This window comes from Phytophthora parasitica (assembly GCF_000247585.1).
Source record: "Phytophthora parasitica INRA-310 unplaced genomic scaffold supercont2.35, whole genome shotgun sequence".
NCBI classification, from domain to species: domain Eukaryota; phylum Oomycota; class Peronosporomycetes; order Peronosporales; family Peronosporaceae; genus Phytophthora; species Phytophthora nicotianae.
The window spans coordinates 204,790-227,042 of NW_008649021.1; the positions used below are offsets into that span (position 1 = coordinate 204,790).

At 49.1% G+C, this 22,253-nt stretch overlaps 8 protein-coding genes across 8 annotated transcripts; 6 read left to right on the plus strand and 2 right to left on the minus strand.

Moving 5' to 3' along the window:
- Positions 1-1,880: 1,880 nt before the first annotated feature.
- PPTG_12630 (hypothetical protein) lies at positions 1,881-2,165 on the plus strand (the record flags this gene model as incomplete). Its single annotated transcript, XM_008909763.1, has 1 exon — positions 1,881-2,165. The coding sequence occupies one exon, from the start codon at positions 1,881-1,883 to the stop codon at positions 2,163-2,165; it is 285 nt and encodes a 94-aa protein (XP_008908011.1).
- A 240-nt stretch (positions 2,166-2,405) lies between these two features.
- Positions 2,406-6,253, plus strand: PPTG_12631 (hypothetical protein; the record flags this gene model as incomplete). Its single annotated transcript, XM_008909764.1, has 3 exons — positions 2,406-2,447; positions 2,521-4,861; positions 4,926-6,253. 3 exons carry the CDS (start codon positions 2,406-2,408, stop codon positions 6,251-6,253), a joined length of 3,711 nt encoding a protein of 1,236 aa, XP_008908012.1.
- Positions 6,254-6,974: 721 nt separating this feature from the next.
- PPTG_12632 (hypothetical protein) lies at positions 6,975-8,330 on the plus strand (the record flags this gene model as incomplete). The annotated part of the gene is made up of 1 exon (XM_008909765.1): positions 6,975-8,330. The coding sequence occupies one exon, from the start codon at positions 6,975-6,977 to the stop codon at positions 8,328-8,330; it is 1,356 nt and encodes a 451-aa protein (XP_008908013.1).
- A 239-nt stretch (positions 8,331-8,569) lies between these two features.
- PPTG_12633 (hypothetical protein) lies at positions 8,570-13,255 on the plus strand (the record flags this gene model as incomplete). The annotated part of the gene is made up of 3 exons (XM_008909766.1): positions 8,570-11,098; positions 11,163-12,431; positions 12,488-13,255. 3 exons carry the CDS (start codon positions 8,570-8,572, stop codon positions 13,253-13,255), a joined length of 4,566 nt encoding a protein of 1,521 aa, XP_008908014.1.
- A 111-nt stretch (positions 13,256-13,366) lies between these two features.
- PPTG_12634 (hypothetical protein) lies at positions 13,367-15,410 on the plus strand (the record flags this gene model as incomplete). Its single annotated transcript, XM_008909767.1, has 4 exons — positions 13,367-13,929; positions 13,983-14,363; positions 14,438-14,732; positions 14,793-15,410. The coding sequence occupies 4 exons, from the start codon at positions 13,367-13,369 to the stop codon at positions 15,408-15,410; spliced, it is 1,857 nt and encodes a 618-aa protein (XP_008908015.1).
- On the minus strand, positions 15,346-16,157 carry PPTG_12635 (hypothetical protein). Its single transcript, XM_008909768.1, has 2 exons — positions 15,453-16,157; positions 15,346-15,390 (listed from the first exon to the last, which is right to left on the minus strand). Exon 1 carries the CDS (start codon positions 16,104-16,106, stop codon positions 15,453-15,455), a length of 654 nt encoding a protein of 217 aa, XP_008908016.1. The 5' UTR covers positions 16,107-16,157; the 3' UTR covers positions 15,346-15,390.
- Positions 16,158-18,106: 1,949 nt separating this feature from the next.
- On the plus strand, positions 18,107-19,136 carry PPTG_12636 (hypothetical protein). Its single transcript, XM_008909769.1, has one exon. The coding sequence runs from the start codon at positions 18,182-18,184 to the stop codon at positions 18,992-18,994; it is 813 nt and encodes a 270-aa protein (XP_008908017.1). The 5' UTR covers positions 18,107-18,181; the 3' UTR covers positions 18,995-19,136.
- Positions 19,137-21,551: 2,415 nt separating this feature from the next.
- On the minus strand, positions 21,552-22,012 carry PPTG_23314 (hypothetical protein; the record flags this gene model as incomplete). The annotated part of the gene is made up of 2 exons (XM_008909770.1): positions 21,552-21,724; positions 21,928-22,012. The coding sequence occupies 2 exons, from the start codon at positions 22,010-22,012 to the stop codon at positions 21,552-21,554; spliced, it is 258 nt and encodes an 85-aa protein (XP_008908018.1).
- Between the last annotated feature and the right edge of the window lie 241 nt (positions 22,013-22,253).

Below are 22,253 nucleotides of genomic sequence, written 5' to 3' on the forward strand. Positions count from 1 at the left end.
CTTGGACCAAGATGTTCCGTGTTGCATCAAACATTTGAATTCAAGCGAGAACCATTTCTCCATCAGTAAAACTGTTTAGTTTGCTCACGTTTCTTATAGCAGCTTTTGAGGTTGTGAGTTTGTAGTTTGTAGTAAGGCTGGTTATTGATTTGTTGATGAGGCTTAGGTTTTAACCTATAGAGTATTTATGTAAATATGAAATTTGTTCTGCTTTACTTTGGCTAAGATTGCTTTGTTGGATACGTTTAGGACAGGAAACCCAATATCAGTTGTGTCTGCTAACTCGGGCTGTGCGAGCTCAGCATGCCACCCATCCTTGGATGAGGTTAGGTTTCTAGGGTCCGTGGTTTTGTGCTGCTTTACTTTGGCTAAGATTGCTTTGTTGGATGCGTTTAGGACAGAAAACCCAATACCAGATGTGTCTGCTAACTCGAGCTGTGCGATCCCGGGCTGAAAATTAAAGGCTATGGATAGAGCATGCAGCTATGCCTCACAGGCAAGCCAAGTGGCCTTCTTTACTAAACTCTCTATTGTAGTGTCAGTGATAATGTCACTATTAACACACATTGCCTGTAACAGCCCGCACTTTATGGCTGATCCGCACGGATCTGAGTCCGCCTATGTTGGCCCAACATCATATCTTCTGGTAGTGGAGCACATTTTACCCTAGAATGAGCCGTTGTCCCACTTTATTTAGTTTGTTTGTCAAAGGACATGGTACTTTCAGCTCATGTGCACATGTACACCAATTTTTATTGGGGCTCCCGTAATCCCTGCGGGCGGTTACAGGCAATGCGTGTTAATTGTATAGTGGCTATTGCGATCATGTATTGCGAATTTCTTGATTTTGTTCCTTGAAGGTTGCTCCAGTACAGCAAGGTGAGCCACAGGCAACATCTGCCGCGCTGATCAGATCTCTTACTTTATTTGTTATTGCAGTTCTTTGGCTTGTGATTATCATCGTAATCTCTACAGTCTACGACTTGAAGATGTAATATTAGAGGCTTACTACGATAACCCCAAAATAGCTTCAACTTGTTTTATTTATTGGAGACGTATTAGGTTTCAAGATTTTGGGAAGGGTATTGCCCTAATTGACTGGTTTCTGATTTTTTGGAATTATGTTTTCTGAGAGTGAATTGGGATCGCAGAGATACTCTGAAAAAATTTCAGAGAACATACACGAAACGAACATTGTTCTTTGCCACTACGGACATGTATTACTGTAGTGACTTGCAATCTAGTGGTGGCTCTTTCCACCTCCTGTCGATTGAAATTTTAACCCTATTATACTCCTACTTTGGACTCCGTCTTTGATACAGCTTGTCTTGTATTCGCTGTTGAGGTTGGGCCGATTACATTGTTGACTCAACATACAGTCGTCCCTGGTTAATAGTAAAGTAAAAGTGAGCTTTTCGTTTATCAAAACCACTCAAGCGATATGGCTTGTACATATATTGCAAAAGCTCTTATCAACACTGTTTTTTATTTGTCAAATACAGAACAGTTCCGTGCAAAGCGCTCCTTCGTACTAATAAAAAAAACCAATCTAGGTGATTCCCAAGTAGGATTTCGTATAGCATATGTGCATGTAGCCTGGGAAAGTCTCAATTTGATTCAGAAATGATGTACTATAACGTTTATGTACAACACGATCGCGGTCATCCATGATACGTTATTCTTTTTGGTAAAGATTTTCAACTCTTTTCAGTTATGCAAATCATGGGCTTTGAAGTACAACTATACAATGTGATGATGAATTATACAGAAACGCAGTTCTGAAAGCTTGCTTGTGCATGCACCGTAATGTAGTCGATTCAGCTGGAAGAGTCACTTCACGATTTTCACTCCAGCACCAAGATACAAGAGAGCATTCAGTAATGCGTCTCAACTTCGTGCTCGTTTTGGTCGCGGCCCTCGCTACAATGGCATCTGCTGGCTTCAGTGACTATGCGTATAAGGAACTGAAAGAAGACGATGATTTTGAGCCCTCCCCGGCGTGGACCAAGAAATGGACCGCGGAAATGAATCGCTGGGTAGACGAAGGGAAGACTCCATTGGAAGTGGCCAGATTCTTTAACAAGCAAAACACCCGCGAAGCGAGAGAGAAGCTCTATCTTTTCTATGATGCGTGGCTGGAGAAGAACCCTAATGTGACCACGTGAGCTGAAAGGGGTTTCCCGTGGACGGTGTAGGACGACACCGTGTTGCCATACCTAGTATGTCAATAATTTCAGATTTTAGACATACAATTGACCCCGAAATCGACGTACTATTTCAATTTATTCCATCTCTATCGACCAAGAACTGAGCAGCGAACTTCTACATTTTTAGGTAAAAATACCCACCGAAACAACTCATCTCGATCACATAACCCGGCTGTGCATTGGGACGGAATGACAGCCATGGGGAAAGCATCCGCGTTCTCCATGCTCGCTGAGACTGCGGTGCGATCTACACCTACTCTATTGATTCCAAAGTAGGATATTTAACTCGTCAATGCCTTTTTTATCGACGTAGGAGGAGTTTATCCAGCTCGAATGTGCGCGGCGACGGAATCACGCAAGTCTTAAGCCTCGGGTATCACAGTTCCACGTATCGGCTCACAAATCACGTCTCAAGGAGAAGCTAGCGCAGACTCGACGACACGAATTCCTACTTCGTGCCGATAACAAGGCTGCCCTGGTTAGTATTATCGACAACGTCCGCGAACTCGCAAATATTGGAGAGGAAAAAGGCGATGGGAGCAAAGCATCGCTACGCAACGGCCCCAGTCCGCTAGAGCGCGATCGCTTTAGGTCTTGGGCTGCAGACGTCGAGAGCCTTCTATTTGAGTTTGAACCTAGTGAATTTCACACCAACGATCCTCTATTACGCATAGTAGAGCGTTTCCAGTTTCTCCAGGATGGCCACGTGTGTCTCGCAGAAGTGGCGATGGACGCCAGATCCCTTCTTGAGCGCTGGGATCGCGCTGGTATCTTCGACTCAGAATCCTCCAGCGAAGACGATGATGATGATAACGACGACAGGAGTGAGCTGGTGCACTCTAATGGTGGCTTTCTCTCTCCTGATCCCGCAAAAGAAAACCTCCGACAGTTAGAACAGTCGTATGCCTATCGAAGTGTTCGGCAACGTGCAGCAGCAAGTATCATCAAGCGTAATGTGCTCATCTGGGTGCGATCCAAGGCTTCATTTTGCGAGCGTGTTGCTGAAATCGAGATCTTTGGACGTACCACTGAGGCACTTCTCAAGGAACTTCGACTGACAACCACCGCTCTTGCTGGGGTTAACATAAATGGAAACTCTGATCTATTTGCCCTTGCAACTGGACGAAGCGACCTGAAATCGAGATACAATGTTAGTATTGCTTTCAAGGACTTACTGCAATTCTCCAAGCACATGGCACTTTATCCGGTTGACCAGGCTCTTCGTACTGTGGAAGATGTAACTCGACGCCGATATCTCTTCGACTCGCGGTGTGCATTGAAAATCCAAGCTGTGTGGCGTCGAGTAGGAGCAACGGTACGAGCCCGGCGACTTCGTCGAGCTGTGGAGGAATTGCGCTTGAAACGGGAAAAAGAGGCTCAAGCAAAGCGCGATGCTGCTAAGGAAGCGAAAAAGAAGGCTTCTGAAGGGAAACGTAAGGTTGTCAAAGCGCTGAAGAGGTCGAGTACAAAGAGATCGTCCTTGATTTCTTCAGCAGTCTCCAACTTATCATCCATATCGTCTGCTCCACTAGATGAGAATCCAGAACCACCGAAAGAGGTGACACCACCTGTGAGCCAGGAACCAGCAAAAGATACCAACGAGAAGCGAAAGCATTCTCCACCTGTTCCACCCATAGACACATCAAATCGCCGAGTTAGTACCCGTGGCAAGACCAGCGAAGACAGGTATACGTCACCGACATCAACTCCTCGAAGAAGACAGCGAGCATCTCAATTCATTGCTGCGAACAACCATGACAGTGACGATGACACTACGGATGTTGAAGCCGCCTGGAAGTCATTTATGGATACTGTTGCGGTGGAATTGCCAGAAGAGGCTCCAGAAGAAGCTATAGTACCAGACGAGGAACTAGTGACGGACCCAATACTTCCCACATCACCGATAGAAAACACTTGGGAGGCATGGTCGGATGACGAGAATGAAGAGGGGAATAACGATCCAGACGATAACGTTAGTCGCCCACCCACTTCGTCGACCCCACCAACGCCAATACCTCCCCGAATCAAGATTGTGGTCTCTATCAACAAGAATGACGTGTCTGAAGTGGAAACTACAGCTCGTCCACTACCTCGAAAGGAATACAAGGCACCTAGGAGAACTCAAACTCGACCTTATACAAAACCAAGTGCTCCAGCCATTAGACCACCGTCATCTCTTCCGTTTGATGCGACGCTGCAGAATTACACAGGCCCATACACTGGTGCTGGTCAGCTGAGCTTAATGGCACCTTTTATTGACGCTGATAGACGCAAAAAGTCACAAGTTAGCGTCGCTCCTGAGCGCAAACACTTGTACGAACTCGACTTCAGTACCGAAAAGATGGATACCTCGTTCCTTCACGCTATCCAAGCCTTAGGAGTGTTTCATGAACCAGAAGAACCGCAAGTAGAGGACAGACCAAAAGCATCTGAGAAGGTCGAAGCTGTCGTCGAAGTCCCGCGCAACCTCTCTAGACGGACAACGGTGGCAAGACTTCGAAGCATCACTGGAGATGAGGAGCAAAGAGCTCGAGTTCGCACGATACTTGATCCCAACAATCAAGAAAATGAGCAGTCTAGCGACCAGCACCCACAGCTTTCTCTTCACCGGGGTAAAACAAACCAGCCTGGTTACATCATCTATGACACACGGGGTAAGCCAGCTGTACCTTTAACTATTGTTATAGTTACTTGACGCTGTTGTGGGTTCATGAACAGGTATGAAGGCACGACGAGAGGTAGTCTTGCGTAAAGGTTCAAGAGCTTATTCGCCGCTGTCTGCGCGACCTGAAGAGGAGACAACAAACGCAGTCGATTCAGACGGAAAAGAAAGCAAAGCGTGGCATCGCTCTACGATCGCAGCGATTCCAGAGGCAGTAGGGATACCACATCCTCCTGTTGATCGCTTCCGATCTCGTCACAAAAGACGCCAGAACGGGTCACAACGCACCCTCACTAACACTACAAACCCAGTAGAATCAATCGATCCATCTATGAAAAACACACCCAAGAAGGCAGAAAAGCGTAACGAGCTTCCATTGCTGCTACGTAAATCACGGGCAGCTGCACGTCGACGAGGGATTGAGATCCCATTGCCAGAAGATAACGAAGATCACAACGAAATTCCGGCTCCCGATGCAAATAAACAAATGTGGAAGCGCGGTGGGGAATTGCCGGAAGTAGCACTGGCACAGATCCGCGATCGTGTGGGGTACAAACCGCGGTCGGCGCATCCCAAACGGATGTCAATCATTGCTGGACGTGCTCCTCCCGCACTGGGTGGTCAGGGCGATGACAACAATTTTCCGACCACGGTCTTAAGTGCACTTAACGATCAGCAAGAAATGATATTTTCTGTTGACGAAGAAGACGAGCAATACCAGGATAGCGATATATCCAACGAAGATGATGGTGAATACAGTTCGGATCCAGCTCATAGTGACGAAAGCATCGGAGGTGACCAAACAAGCACGGACGGGGTGTATGATTTCAATAGCGCTCCAGACGAAAACAGTGACGAGTTGAGCGAGGAATTCCGGCTTCTACATTTGGCGAGTCAGGAGCGCAAGATCAGCCGTCATCGTTCATTGCTCGGTCATCTTCAGAGTGAAGAAAACGCTGTTGTAGAGGATACCAGACGAAACTCCATAGACGTCGGTCCGCAGCATCAGCCCAAGCGGAGATGGCCACGGAATCGCAACCAGAGGCGAAGTGTGAAGTTAGTGGATGAAGAAAGCGGCGTCGCCACCGCGGACGATGTAGACGTATCTGTTTGGCACTACAGATCAAGTGACGAGGATACGGACGCTCGCTCGCACCGTCGACTACGTGTCAAGACGCGAGATGCTAAAGCGACCCCTTTTGAGGAGCTTAGTGAGGACGATGAGTATGGACACGGCAATGAACAAGAGGGAGACGTGGGGATCCGACTTGGCATGACGCAAAAGGAGCGCGATGTCGCATTCCATAAACTTCTTACTCAGTATCTTGGACTGCTGCAGTGTGCGCCGGCAGAGGTAGCACGACGCCTCCGAGTCCCCATTTGAGATGGGCCTTACATCTCAAGCAATTTTTTTGTTGTCTAAGTAATTGAATTGTATACCAACCGGTTTAGTTTTGATAGCTATGCCTATGTAAGCATAGATGGAACAATGGCCTTACGATCATAAGTCATCAAACTCGTCGTGCCTTTCAGTGAGTTTCCGTACTTCTGTGCTAGGAACATGAGAACCAGGTCTCAGATCTACTGATGTTCCTGTCGTATTACTGTAGTCCATGTTTAACCTTGTCGGCTATTTAGTTTCGTCTATCGTACTAACATCATCAGGCAACACTGGCACTCGGGACGTGGTGAAGGTCATTGCCGTCGCAACGCGACAGCTATCATTGGTAGCTTGGTAGGCTAAGCTTTTCAACGGATCAAGCCACAAAGCACTGTTACCTGCGTGTTAATCGAACAAAGATATCCAATCCACGGCTACATTACCTCTCGGACGAGAATTGTTTTGCGTGGAGATCTACGTCTTCCGTAGTAACTTGGCTTGTGCAGCTCAAAGCTATAAAATAGATGAATTATGCATAGGTGCTAGCAAGAAAAAAAGAAAGTGTTTATAAGAAACCTGCATTATTATTTTCAGCGACGTATAATTACTGAAAGTTGACAAACATGTGCACCTCATTAGTTAATGTACACCACATCAAAATCCGACTCTCAACCAACAACTACAGTACTCAACGAGCAACTAGAGCCACGGGATCAGCGTCGCAATGGACACGTCTGCTGCGGCCTCTCACGACGACGAAATGCTTGCGCTGACGCTGCAAGATGTTGAGGACTCGGAGCGCCGTCCGCCGCCCAAGCCGCGCGCTGCCGAGACATCCTTTGAAACCTTTACTCACGAGAGCGCGGAGCCGAGTGAGCCTCTGTCCATGCCATTGACGCTACCGACGTCGCCCACGTTGCTTCCGCTGTCCTCATCGCCGTCTTCCACCGCGTCTCACCACCGTCAGCAGCAGCTGAGCGTGCAACAATACTTCCAGACCGAGAGCAGCGCCGGCGGGGATTTTAACACGGAAATGCAGAAATCTAACGACGAATATCGACGCTTAACAGACGCAATTAACCTGAATGTACCGAATGTTACCGGTTCAGGTACCGGTACAAGTGGACGTTTGATCACCTCCACACCTCACGGGGTGGACATAACGTCCACTTTGACACCGCCACACAAGGGTAAGAAGAGAAAGCAAGGCACCAACGTAAGTATCGACCTACAGACCAAGATCCGTATCATCGAGGTGGCTGAACAATACCAGTATGACCCCAAGAGCTCCAGTCGCAGTAAACAAGAAGGCGGACTGCCTGGTCATCACGGTAAGGAGATCGTGAACGGCATCCGTCTAGCAGAGCAATTCGGTCTCAATAAGAGCACTGTAAGTCGCATCTTGAAGCGTAAAGAGGAGTTCAAGAAGGCCTACTACAAGGACAATATCTCGGGCTGTTCCAAGCACATCAACAAGAAATCCAAGTTTGATAAACTCAATCGACTGGTGGAGAACTGGTTCGACATGAACCGAGAGAAGAACGGGACGATATCAGACACTCTGATCCGAGATGTTGGCAAAAGATACGCAGAGGAGCTCGGTATCGAGGATTTTCGAGGATCGAACGGCTGGGTGCGTAGTCTACGCAATCGCAAGGAGCATACAGCACGAAATACAGTGTCGATCGAGGAACAAGAAGCTGAGAAGAGGAAGAAAGACAGTGAGGCTATCGAACGCATGCGGAACATTTTTCCCAATGGTGTCAAGGACATGGCTGGATTCTTCAAGGATCTATCGACATATCTGGAGAAAGATGGCGCTGGCATGGGCGGATTTGGAGATATTAGCGGTAACAATAGTAGCAATGGAAGTGCGAGAGATGCTGCCATGACGCTGGCGGGGGCGTCATATACGGACATCGACGACGGTATTCCACGCGACGATGACGGAGCAATGGCAGAAGAATTTCTCAAGAAAAAGATGATCGACTCGTTACGTATTTGGTCTCAAGAACTCATGGCATCGGAGCTGGCCAAGCTCAAGAAACGAATGAAACCGCGTCAGGCAGCTATTCTATAAGCACTGTGCTGTGATGCGGACAATGTGCGTGTGTCAACCGGCTATCTATCCGAGTCAAGCGTGTATAATGCTGATATCACTCTTTTCCATTGCTCTACCCTTTCGATTCTTGTTCAGAACCGAGATTTTTTCATTGCAGACTCGTGACGACCATCGCTATTTCACGTTGGTATTTCTGTCTAAACCCCGCTAATTTTACCAATCTTCTCTGTCGCCAGAGACGCTGGTCGCGCGAAGTAATGGCTCCGGCACGACGTATATTCCCGAGGAAAGACATTACACTAGACCGTGCTGTCAATGCTGGAGTTAGTCTGCCAAGCTTCAACTTCGTGGAGACTCGTCCGCCTCGTCGACGTCGGGATGGTTCACACTCCGTCAGAAATCTCGAGCTTCCAAGTCTCAACGGAGCGACACAAGCAGCAATTGTAGATCTGGATGATGTGCTCTACGCCACAGTATCCCGACGAGCAGAGCAGTTCGAAGACCCATCGATGACTCTGGAGACCAAGATGGCTCGAGTATGGCAGGCATTGCTCCGACACTCCGAAAGCGGACGTTTTGGGAACCCTAAAGCGGGTCCTGTGAACCCTATTTGCACCGCTCTATGTCTTGAAGCCACAGAGCAGATTCTCGCGGCGTGTGGAGCATCAACTTTGCTACGGAATGTACTCGTGGGTGGGCTTGCGAACTCCATCTACGCAGAGTATGATCCGGATCAAGGCTTTGAAAAGCAGCAGCAATACGCGCACGTCGTAGGGCGTCAGAACAAGCAGATTGCTGCTCAAGAAGAAGAAATCGCGAAGCTTGTGAAGATGCGGGAGCTTGCAGAGCAGCACGTGTTCGATCAGCTCAGTGCGGCCGGTGTGGGTCAACTGCTGCAACAAATGGACTTGTCTCGTCGGGTGAGTGCTGTGACTGAGATGTTGGCTCCTGTGCTGGATGACGAGATGCTACTTGTGCTCTGGAATGCTACTGCTACAACCCAAGCGTCTGCTAACCAGCTCCTACACTCTCAAGCGACAGACAATGACGAGGTTGATCCAGCTCAAGAGAAAATGTCCTGGAAGGAGACCCGAAAGCGTGGAGCTGCACTAGCTAGTCTCGTGCTCCAAGAACGCGTTCGTCTGGTGATTCTGGTGTGGCAACGATTGAGTCCTGAAGAGAAGAACTTGGCTTACAAGGCACTGGACCCCTCGATCTCCGCCACACAGGCGGTTGCTACACTCAAGAGCGTCCTGCACGCACTGGAAGAAACCTACGTGTCCGAGTTAATCCACCACCAGCGACAACTGTCGCGTCGGAACTTGAATCTGGCCTCGCAGCTGGGAATCATCAACGAGTCCGGCCCAAACGAGACCGCAGCTACTGGAAGACACCTCGCTTTGGCTCCTACAACCCCGCGTGCGTTAGGAAAACTACGCGTCAAAAGAGGCCGTTCACGCACGTTGCTACTAACTGGCGAGACTGTGGATTCAGGTTACGCGTCTGTGGAGTCCAAGGCGTCAATCCCACAGGTTTTACTAGGTGCTCTTGTGTCGTCAAGCCCAGGGCATGGACGTCTCAGTCAAGTTCAAATATCTCCAAACCAACGTTCGAGACCGGTGAGCTCTGGTATCTTGCCGGAGCAGTTGCTGGCATCTCACACTGATGTCCTCCGTACGTGCGAAGATGTCTTTGATCTGCTCTGTGAGGTGGAACAGCAGCAAGTGGCTGCGATGGAGCGACATAATGGTGACCACAGAGTAAACTTTGAAGAGATTGAAGAGGGGATATTGATGCAAGCGCGTTTAAAGCTCCGAGATCTTCTGTGTACGTACATAGAGCCATCCGAACCTATCCAGGAGCGCTATGACCGATGTGAGGAAGCACGCGAAAAGCGATTGGAGCTTGAGAGCAGTCGCTTAGATGATGAACGTAAGCTGACGGAGTTAGTACGTGCCATTATATCCGGACAACGTCGCAATCCGGAACTTCTCGTCAACGCTGTGAACCGCAGTCCAGAGACTCTGTTGAGTGCGATGTCGCTGAATCCAGGGATGTTATTCTTTTCTATCGTGAAATTTCCTGAAGTAGTGAAGAGATTCCTGTCTTTGGATTCGAAAGCGTGTGATTACCTGGACGGGTTAGTGCAGAAGCATAAAGGAGTGCAGTTATTATGGAGACCCCCAGGAGGAAACTACAGCCACGATACCTTCCTATCGACAAACAAAATGAGAAAAGCGTCAGTTGCTGCCGAGGAGTTAGCGTTAGCGCTACCGACTGGTGATTCGTTGGAACAAGGAGCAATGTTACTATTGGAGTGGTTTACATCGCATCTAAACGACTTTAGTGAAGCGTTGCTGGAGCATCCGAAGCCACTGCAATTGCTGTTCTCGAAGATGCACCAACGTGGCGATGTGTCTGCCTTCTACCAGATGATGTTACTACTGCAACAGACTCCAGGAGTCCAAAACTTCATATCACGTGCTTCAGTTGGAACGTTGGAGAGACTCGCGCTTGAAGATCAGACTGCTGTACTAGCTGTTCTGAGAGAGATCTTCCAATGCCGTGACAGCAGTGAAAATGGTGGAGAGAGCTCGCCACCTCGAGCGAATCGAGATTTACTACACGAGTTGCAAGCGTCTCCACATCTGTTGACGTGTCTGAGTTCTATGGATCCGAACGTGGTGCAGGAGGTTTTCCTGGGGAATGTGGACGCGTGGGGACCATTTTTTGTTGATATGATTGCTTCCAACGATGCTTTACTACGTCAGAGTATCGTACAGCGAGTACGTGATGCAAATGTTAGAGTATCCTTGTTTTATTTCACCCTAATGTTGCTTGCTTGATTAGACGAACCACGCTGAGGGTGGCGACACGTTGTTGCGTCTTCTCGCTGCGGTTATTGATGGCACTACTGGCGTACTGGACCTTGAAGCGTTGGATAGAGCTCTTTCGGCACCAGCCGTGGAGCAGGAGAAGCAGCGACAAGCCAGCGCACACAGGAAAGAGCTTCAATGCATTTACCTCCGCGGTCGCTGCACTGTTTTTCGAGCAGTTATCGCACCACAGATCGCGGTCGTCGGGTACAATCCTCGTCGCTACTTGTGTCAATCAGGGATCGTGAACAATTTTGCTGTATCAACAGCAGCTTCGTGTGCTCAAGACCGAGCCAGTAAAGAGAAAGGAGGACGAACGCTGCTACGTCCTCGAGCGAAGAAAGGGACCCCATCGGCTTTAACAAGGAAGCGCCATCCTCGAGGAGAAGTTGGCGGGTTCCAGACAGCACCAACCTCCAATGGAGACAGCAGTACAAGTGAAAGGATTCTACTAGCCAGAGGGGGTGAGATACCTACGATGTGGCAGCTGTATCTACGTGCTCATGCTGCGTTACAGTCAAGAGAAGACTCCGACGGACGCGAGACTCTCCCTGCGTTGTCTAAGGCTCGAACTAAAGCCTTAGTGCTGGATATCTGGCTAGAATTCCTCAAAGTTGACCACTTACAGCTCGAGACAACGAGTCTATGGACTGTAGCGCCGTTCGTGTGCGACTACTTGGCGGCACGGTACAACGCGCCTGCAGCGGTAGGTGCACGCCTTGAGAACTTGTTGAATGGCTTACTGGCTTTCCAAGATGACTCTCGCGTGGCTTTCTTCGCGTCGGTATGCGGATTGGGCGAAGTGAAGACGTCAGACGCGTACGAATCGGGTCCACCAAGTTACGACGTGTTCCTGTACTACATGCACGCACTGGCGCATCTTTTCTACGGTCAGATGAAGATCTTCCAGTCAGGCAGACGTCTGGATGAAACAGCGAGTGGCAGTTGCCCCATCGATGTCCAGCACGCTGTGACTGTCACGAACACGCTGTTTACTTTCTCGTTAACAGATACAGCGCTACGTGCATTACGTGCTGAGATCGAAGGACTGCCACGCATCAAAGCCGCTGCAATAGCAGGAATGACAGATATCCAAGTTTTGGAATCAACAAGCGACGCAAGTGCTGGTAATTCGGCGGATAATATCGACGAAACGGATGATAAAACGCGATTCGTCGAGCTTGACGATGTCATGAGTATCTTTTTGAAGCAATGGACAGCCAAGACCCATCAGACGGAAGAGGTAACGTTTACATTCATCAATCGTGTTTAGAGCTATCCTAACCTTGATTTTTATAGCGTTATCGACAGGCGTTTGCAGCGAATGAGCTGGGTGGAGATCGGATCGGAATGGACGAGTTTATCAAGATCGTGACTGGAGTCACAGCTGGACGGGTATCAGCGCGTGAGTGTCGCTTAGTGTTCGGTGACGCCGGTCAGGAATTCATGAACCTGGACATGTTCATGCGCGTGACGCGTGCGTACCAGCTCCACGTCTTCGACACGCATTTACCCGAGGTTAACCTCGATGAACGCGACCGGCAGGATCTTCGTCTATCTGTTGGTAGAGCCAACATCGCATCAATTCAACGAGAAGTTGAAGACTTAGCACGATACTGGCGAAGTGTTCGCTCCGACGTGGTGCACCAACTCGAAGCTGCGCATCAGAAGAAGACGACAAAGGCGCTACTAAAGAATCAGAGTGCGTTGATAGAGAAGCTAGTGGCGAACACGCCTCCGCTGCAGCAACAACTACAGATCCAGCAGCCATATGCTAAACGTCAAGCCACGAGCTCAGCTCACACTGCAGCGTTGCAAGAGAAGCTTGATCGAGTGTGGCATGAAGTGAGAACGTGCGTGGCGATGCTGCATCGAGCTAAGCTTACTCAACACTACCTCAGTGGACTCTTCATCCGATCCAACATGCTGCGCTGGATACGGCAAGCTCGCAAGCGCGCCAAAGAAGAGGAAAAACGGCTTACATCCCGGCTATCGACACCTTTACTTCCATCGAGCTCTGGGATCTCTAAGTCGAGCTCAGTGCAAAGTATAACCTCGCAACCATAACCTATGTAGCCATCGACTTGTGTAGCCATATCCGATGCTATTGAACATGGCTACATTCTCTCTAGTCGAACGATCTTTTCCGGTGTTCGAGCGTGTCTCTTTGCATGCAAGATGCTGGAGGATGACGCTGCTACGCCGCAAGTGAAGCCAATTGAGCAAGTCCGAGGTATTCAGAGTGGCGAGTTGTTCGTTCGTTTGAATGGTGCAAAGCTTTGCGAGCCTCAAGGAACTCTGCATGGCGCCCACCCTTTCTTGTTGAAGCTGTTGCGTCTACAAGATGAGAACAATGAAGTTGTGCAGCGTCTCGTGCAGCCAAGCGAAGCGAAATTGGCGTTCACTCGCAAAATGCGACGACAGATTCGACAGCAGAGACGCACAGTGAAGGAACGTTGGGATGCTGTACGAGATGTGATCCAAGTGTATGACAACGGAAACGTGTGCGCAATTGCGAATCACCTCGCGCCAGTTGTGAATCCCGCTTCGAATGCTCTGGATCAATACCTGCAGCAGTTTCAGAAACTTGTACAAGCTTATAAGCAGCACGTGACAAGCGATATCCTTCGTCTGTACGCTGTGCTTGAGGCTGAATGTAAATACATCACGGCGTGGAATAAACGGGAGGAAGCCAAGTGCAGAGACCAACGCGTACTCACCAAGCTGCTCTTCCAATTCAAGTACGAGCCATCTCTTATTGCTTACGGTGTGTCTAACATTTGTTCGTGTACAGTTCTTTTTCGTTGCAGCTCGAGAGTGAGACGTCCGGACAGGTGCGAATGTGGAGACTGCCAGTGTCAGACCCACAACGTATGCGTTGCGTCAAAGCTGCCACGGAGAACATCAAGAAACATTTCTTCTCGTCATCAGAGCAGTTTCTGGAGGTACTGGAGGTCTACAAGATCGACAATCGAGTGCTGCTGAATAGCTTTCAAAGATTTACCAGTTCACTATCGAAGACATGCTCCGAAATCAAGATCAAGGGCTTATTTTGCAGTGTACCCGCTGAGAGCGTCGAACGCTGCATTGTATACGGTATGCACGCAGGGGAGAACGGTGAGCCTCGTTTCTTAGACCCTGATGGAGCCGAAATCAAGATATTCAGCCGATCGGTGTGAGTTCGAGATGTCACAAATGATGTTATCGACTACAAAATGCTCACCGCTTTATCTTCTACACTCTTTGCAGATTATTACAGGATCGCAAAGATGCCCCAGGGACGAATATGGCATTCCGAGCGCGCTCAAAAGTAAATAACGGCACACCATTGCAGTTTCCAAGGCGGTTTAGCAGGTACAATACACTAGAGGAAATGCGTACTACAATAACGACAACCGAGTCACGATCTGAGGACCACTTACGCGCAGTGCAGTATCTAGCACTGTGCAGGGTCGCCATGACCAAGACACTTCGAGTGAAGAGCAATTCTGTTGCAAGATTCCCCGAAGATCCAAGCGTTGGTGCTCTACACTTTACTAGCGAGGTACGTCGATGTCACTCCCACGAGCATATTCCAGCCCACTCACCCTTATCGTTGCCACAGGAGGAATACTTGGTGCGATACCCAGATGCGGTTGTACCCGAATTCATCATCCAATTTCGTATTAGAACCCCATCCGCCACACTATCAGTCGATTTTTCGGGTCAGAGTGCTATCCCGGTATCATTGGCGTCTTCAGAGCCAAGTGTAGCGTCTAACGCTTTCCAGGACTTCATATACAGCGCAGCTTTCGACAGTTCTTCCCCGGCAATCTCTGCGTTTCCGCTTGCGATGCCTCCTTCGCAACACCAACGTAGCTTCTTCAGACACGATGGCGTCCTAAGTCAGAGTTGTTCGGGCTCCCAGCAACAAGATGAAGAAGCGAAGACAGCGGATGAACAATCACAAGTACCACCAGAGATTGTATTGGCAAACTGTGCGCGACAGAAGACTCAATTGCGAGAGGATTTACAGCGTCTCGAGAGGTTCTTCTGGTCACGAGCACGTGAAATCTGGGAGGAAACAGGAATCCGCAGCGGAGTCAAGATACAGCGTGACAGTGAACTCCACACACTCGACAAAGTGCAGACACGAAACCAGCAGCTTCGTGCCGAACTCAATCGACTCAATCAATTGGAGGACGAATTGGCACGCCAAAGACCTCGATCCAGACGACGTTAGTCCTAAGGAAAATCAAAAAAACTTGTATATATATTCATTAGCCTACGCTACAAACTCGACGATGTACTGCTCCACATCGTTTGTTCCTGGGTTCTGGAACGCATGGATGTGTCGTTCACTCTCATTGACTTCGACGTATCGAAACTCACACGCCTCGAAGGAGGTCACCGGCCCGGATGGTTGCAACGTAGCGTCGAGTCCTTGGGTCTCACAGGCCGTACGGTTAAAGAACACGTACGGGTGCAAGTGCTCGTGCAGCTCACAGCTCGTGTGCGACGGCACGTGGAAATCCCACAGCTTCACGTGCTGATTCGAGAGCAACAAACGCGAGCCAACGTTGCCCGGCACGTTGCTCACCTGTACCGCACGGACTGGCACGTCCGGCTGCTTGAAGACCGTCAGAGCCACGAAGACTCCAAACTGCTGGCATTGCAGTGCATTAGTCCAGGACGCTTCAACGTCGACGCTATTGACCCAGAGACGCAACCTAGCGAGCTGGTCAGGGCTGGGCGCAGCCGCCAGTGGCAGCAGGAGACGTCCTGCTGGTCGTAACGCAGTGCCAAGTTGTCGAGCCATCTGCTGGTCCTCCAGCAACAGATCGGAGACTTTGTGGCTCTTACCAAGAGCGGACGACCCCAATAGCCACATGGCGAAGCGAGGGCCCACGAAGAGCTCGTGCGGACGCAGCAGTCCCATGGTCTCTTTTTACTATAAGATAGTCTCAAATACGTCACGGATACATAGAATTTACAACATGCAGTTATGTTAGAAGGGTAGCCATCTGTTTTGATTATTTTGTGTGTTTTTCGCTGCAAGTGATACCATGTCAAGCGCTGCGTTGCGTTTGTTGCCTATCCAGTGCCTTTGACTCACGTCAGAGGTGTGCGGGGCTGGCACGAGGCACGTGGATTGGAACGACGCGACCTTGGCCCTTGATCTCGATGAAAGCAACAGGTTGTATGTATCGGCAGCTCAATAATGACACATGTTATACTTCGAAGTAAAAGATAACGGGCCGAGTCGCGTGAGATTCAAGACCAGTACAAGCGCCCGATATCTGTCGAAGAGCCACGAGTCTTTCCAATGACGGTGTCTGGTAAACGCCCTTCGGTGACACAAAATCATTTGATGTCGTTCTAGTGCATCACTTTTGTACAATCTTGAAATGCTGCTAAAAATGAGAGGCTTTCCAAGATACAGACACAAGTTGCAAGGTATTCACTGTATTGCTGCATTCCTCATCGTCCGAGACCACAAGATGCATCTTGTCTTGCTAACGGATACATACTGCATAGTACATGCCATCACAACTCAACTACGACTGTAGAGAGCACGAAACTAACGGTGTGTATCTCTACAAACCAGACTTTCGAACATTATAAAGGAGACTGTCAAAGTTTCGTTTGCTCGCTGAACAATGAGAGCGTGACTGTAGAAACGACTTGCGCATGAACCATTACTTGCGAGCCTCGAAGCGTCTGGAACCATGGATCTAGTTTTGTAAATGACCTTTGCTTGAAGTGATCGCAGCCGACGTTAATGTAACGAGACTTTGTGGATCGAAGGGATCCACTGAGGATCAGCTGGAAACGAGACGAGTCGGCTTAGAGCACGTGTTGAAGTGAAATCTAGCGCTCAACCTCGTAAAGGATTGACAATAGTTTTCAATGGATAGACGTCGTCCGGATCGGCACGAACCGATTTGGGCAGGCGCTCTAAACAAACTTTGACCGCAATCTGAGTGGTACTCTAATGGAAGTGCCCGTATCATTGCAGACTCGCTTCAACTGAAGTGAGTCAGGTGGATTTCACCGAGATCTGCGCCGAGATGGGTGTCCGTCGCCCGAGTGCGCTCTATCCAAACTCAATCAGGTACGCAAGGGGGGGAAGATCGGGCACTATTTCTCTAGTGACCATGTATCGGTACCAAAAGGCTGGAACGTTGTGGTCTCGACAACTTCAAAACGGCAAACGGCATACATAGAGCGTGGCTATTCAAAACCTGTATGCCTTTCAGTCGCCCCATAATCCGTTGCGGCAGTACACCGGTCTATTACGCCCCCGCAATTGCCTTCACCATTTGCCGGTAGAGTTCTAGCACCTGTTCCTTCGTCCTCGGTGTCTCCCGAGGACGAGAACCTATTAATGCTGACAAATGGCTCCGCTCAACTGAAACGCAGTTGGATGCACAGGAACTTTCCGCCGTGCTTTTCAAACGTTGCGTTGCAGTGCCACGCAGCCCCAACGTTTTAACGAGTCTATTGCCAGCGAGGGATGCGGTCCAGGACCGCAGCACCCCATAAATTGCCTAACTTTGGGCATGTTTCTTCTGACTAACCTCGAAATTTACAAGTTGAATGCGAGATCGAGGTGTGGTATACTGGTAAAGTGGAGGTTTGGATGGCGGTCTTCACCGTTTAGATGCCGCTCACTTAAATGAGCCCAGATTGTAGCAAGACTGGTATTATTAAACCATGACCACAATAGCCTGTTCTCCATCGAAGGTCTCGTGAGGTTGGTCTCTCCCAACGCCAGGTGGTTCACCCCTCGCTGCAATTGCGTGCGGCAATCATGTGAACAGCTGAAGCGTCAGTTTGCAATTCTCCCCGCCGACCATCTGCCAGCGAGCGAAGAGCCAACAACAGCAGACTCGACCACCCAACTCTCTCTTCTTTCGCCCAACAGGCTCCTCACTTGAGTCCTGTACCTTCACTTCGGCCCGTCCAACGGAGCTCAGTTCCATTTCTTCTATCTTCTACTCACTTCCAAAAATGATGGCAACCAACAACAAAAGTTCCAACGCGACTTGCGGATACAAGCGCGAGGCTGAACCCGCGACCACTAACGAACACCCTGCCAAACGCCCCTACTACGGCAAGTGCCAGTACAAGACCGGCAAGTGCTTCAACGAACGCACTCTCAAGCGCAATGGTGAAGCCCACTCGCTTTGCGAAGAGCACCGCGTCAAACAGAACTTGATCCAGCGTCGCAGTGACCGCAAGTACCAGACGGTGCACGCTATTCGTCGTCGTGAGCGATCGCAGCGTCGCGCTGTGTTGAAGAAGCAGGTCTCGATGGCGGTGGCCCAGCAGCTCTTTTATGAGCACCAGCAACAGAAAACGTTGGGCGTCCCGTTGCCGCAGCACCACCCTTTGCACATGCTGGCGAATGGTACATCTGCGACTCCGAGTTCGAGTGGCATCGTGGGGTTGGCTCCTCCTATTCAGGTCCCGGCTCCAGCGTTCATGGTGGACGGTCAGAACGGTATGGGATCGCCTCTGGTATTGTCTGTTCAGCCCCAAAGCGGTCGCATCGAAGTTGTTAACAGCAAGATCGAAGCCGCGCCCGGGACCAACGACGAATCGACACCTACGGGCATTGACGATTTCACGGCGGACTCGTTCCTGACTATCCCCATGCGTTCAGGTATCCACAGCATTCCGGCGCTGAAAGATGAGGAGATTGAAGAGAACAGCAGCTTGGGCGACAGCTTCGGCTACATGCCGATCGTATCATGCTCGGACGACAAGGAAACGTGGAGCGACGATGACATCGAGTTCCTGCAGACCATTCTGCTAGCTTAGATATTTGTCTGTGCCTCCACCCTACCGAGTTTGTTCAGCTGTCGCTATAACCATTTTATAAGAGCGCCAAAGGAAGACTCTTTACCAGTATTTCACGAACCCAAAATAAAAAAGCATTGTTTTTCTACCGCCTGAAAATGAAGTCGATCATTTTACAACAAAGCAAGAGAGAGAGAGAGAGAGAGAGAGAGAGAGAGAGTTCACGCGTGCCAATGCTGACATCTTTAATTGAGATGTCAGCATTGGCACGCACAGGTCTCAAAACCATGACGGAAAATAGTATGACTTTCAGCAAAATCGTTGAGGCAGTGCGACAAATTTTGAGGGGCTGGAGTTCACGATATTTGCAATCATTTAAATATCATAGATATCATCAATTTCATTAGTAAGTGGTGTATAATTTACTCTTTTTGTTGAATAGCACCACTGATAAGCACAGAACTTTGGGCATCCCATGTTCCCGATCGTTATGGATTAATTCACACCAAATTCGACATGGTACCAAATACTTCCAGCTTTTCCAAAGCTGTACTATAGAATTTCGGTACTGGATAGAATCGCATAGATTAACTCTATTTTCGATGAATGACTATTGCACGCGTCCACTGCAGGTCTGGGTCTCGCTTGAAGGCCCTACTCTTTCGAAACAAAAAGGCATGACCAGAGCCAAATTTGTGACTCCGTTGTACAAATATGAAACTTGGGTACTCCACTGGCATGCTACTCAATTTTACTAGCCATTACTATATTAATATTATAGAATAGTATTTGCTAATAGCAGTTGATATTATTCAATATATATATGGTAGAGCATGTTCTAAGCCGGCCCTATTTTTTTTTAAAGGATCGTTAGAGGGGGCTGTATTACACCTAAGGTTCAGCTTTCATGAGAGTATTCTCGTGCTCTGGGTATTTTATTGGATTGCCTCACCACCACCAGTCATTTAGAAATCCGACGCATCTCGGACATTTACTATTATGACACAAACCCTTGAAATTCTGCTTAAAATTTGCTAACATTTCTTAACCCCTAATTCACCGAGTGGATATGATAATAATCCAAAGCCCGGTGGTTGTAGGAGTACGAACACTTAGATTTTGTATGTTTTCGAATAAATACAAAACGATAGGGGGGGGGGGGGGTATGTGCGTTATGGGTCGTTTTGATATCGAACCTCCTACATCTATATGACATGTAGTATATTCTGTTTTCAAATCTTTTAGTTTTGTAGGAGGAGCCGATATCCGAACTAAATACTTAGAACGAATTGAGGAGCTCATTTCTTCGTCTTCTCAATATTTGCATGCCAAGATCTGTACACTGTGTACATCGCGGGGTCCGGATGTCACCGCCAGGGTACACACCGGCAAACTTTTTATTTATTTATTTGGAGCAGTACGACTATACATACAAAATCCAACTGCCGCACGATATTGCAATAAACAGGATTCACTACAAATTGCTAATCTCTCAGTCAGCACGTTGCAGATCTCATATCGTATGAGCGGGCCAGTCAGTGAAGGGCATTCACTGAAGCAGCCACAAACAAGTGGGTTTCAGTTACTTTGCTTTTCCCACGGAAGTCGCCACGTCACATACTGTTGACAAAGAAGTTTATTTAGAAAGATAGCTTGGTGGCTACTTGCCACTGACTACTGGGTAGAGCGCAACGTCTTAAGTTTGGCAGTAACAGAAGCCGTTACAGAAGTGGTTTTGTGTAGTAAGAAGCTCGTCGCGAAACGTGCTAAGACTAAATAGAAGGCTTATTTAGTTTTCAACATTTCATGCATTCACAAATACTATGCTAAGTAGACTATCGTCCCGTCGTCGCCGCCAACGGTCTCGCCTGCTGCATCCACAGACCGATTATCGTCAGATGCATCAACCTCAAGGCCAGTATGCAAGCCCGAGGCTAACAGCAACGGCCTACAGGCTCCAAACGATCCAGTATCGCCCAGTGATCACGATAGAAGCCAAAAGGCTCACTTGCGTACGCGTCTTGGTCGGGGAATCAGGGACCTGACCCAAAATGATATAGATTCGCTAACGAGCATGATTTCAGGCAAGTACAGGAGAGCCATTGCCAAAATTATTTTGATGTGTGTAGTTCAACCAACCATGACTCAAATGCGAAGCCGCACATCGGACCACCAGCGTGACCATCACTACTAGATAATGAACGGCCTGGACGCGGCAGGTGTGAATCCGTGCAAAGAAACAGCGACTCGAGCCTGAACGCCAATCGCGACGGTTTCACGATCACCATGACCAATTTGAACATGAGAAGCAAGCGAGCCAATGTGCCGTAAGCGATGGTGACTATATGTGACAGCAATGAGGGGTACACTGTTCCAACAGCTGCGCGCGATTTGAACACAGGTGACATGCCGTAGACGTACCGGTCAGTCAAGCCACCAGACCAAAAAACCCGAGCTCAGGTGAGGAACGGGTAAGTGGCGCCGACTTCAGTGCCTGATCGCAGCGTGAACATGGAAATCGTATCGCAGTAGTACTTGTCGCCAATCGGTTAGACCCGCCGGTACAACGCACACGTTGTCAAATCTGGAACGGGTACGCCGAGTCGACAGCAACGCCAGCAAGCAACGTGAAGGTTGCAGCCATGGCGCAGACGTACGGAAACCTGTCGCTGCTCTGCCAGTAGGACGAACCCAATCTCAAGTCGGGGGCCCCATTGTCGCAGTCTTTCCCAGGCTCCGGGGTCGTGAGTACTTCAGCAGTGGTAGATAGCAATCAAGTAAGTGAAAAAAAAGATAATATTTGTAGCTTGTTTGTTGTTTTTGTCTTCTGTCCTCGTCTTGAAAGTTCACGACTGGGCACATACCTTGCGCTGCAAGGCAGCAATCCTGTCGGAACGCCTTCCTTCCGTTCCTTCCACATCCTTGCCGATCTTAGCGACCATCCTCTCTCTCACTCTGGTCCAGCGAAGCACTGGAGTCATCCGTGTCCTCCGTCCCCGCCATCACAAAGCGCCTTAGCGCCTCTTCACCTCGCGCCATCTCTCAGTGTGATTACTGCTCCGATATTCTCCCCGTCCTACTTGATATATGTACCCACTTCATATTAGCCACTCCGGTCGACATCCTGTCCTAGCGCGACCCGTGACGCGAAGGGCCACGTTGACGGTAGCACCAGTACGCAATCTCAACATGGTAGCTGTGGCGCAGAAGTACGAGATGCGCAACCAGTCGCCGAATCTTCCAGACCAACACGCTATTGGTTCAGGAAAGCGTGACCCTC

Bases quoted from the DNA above. Each gene is read 5' to 3' on its own strand.
- PPTG_12636 (XM_008909769.1), top strand. From the start codon at position 18,182: ATGATGGCAACCAACAACAAAAGTTCCAACGCGACTTGCGGATACAAG.
- PPTG_12635 (XM_008909768.1), bottom strand. From the start codon at position 16,106: ATGGGACTGCTGCGTCCGCACGAGCTCTTCGTGGGCCCTCGCTTCGCC.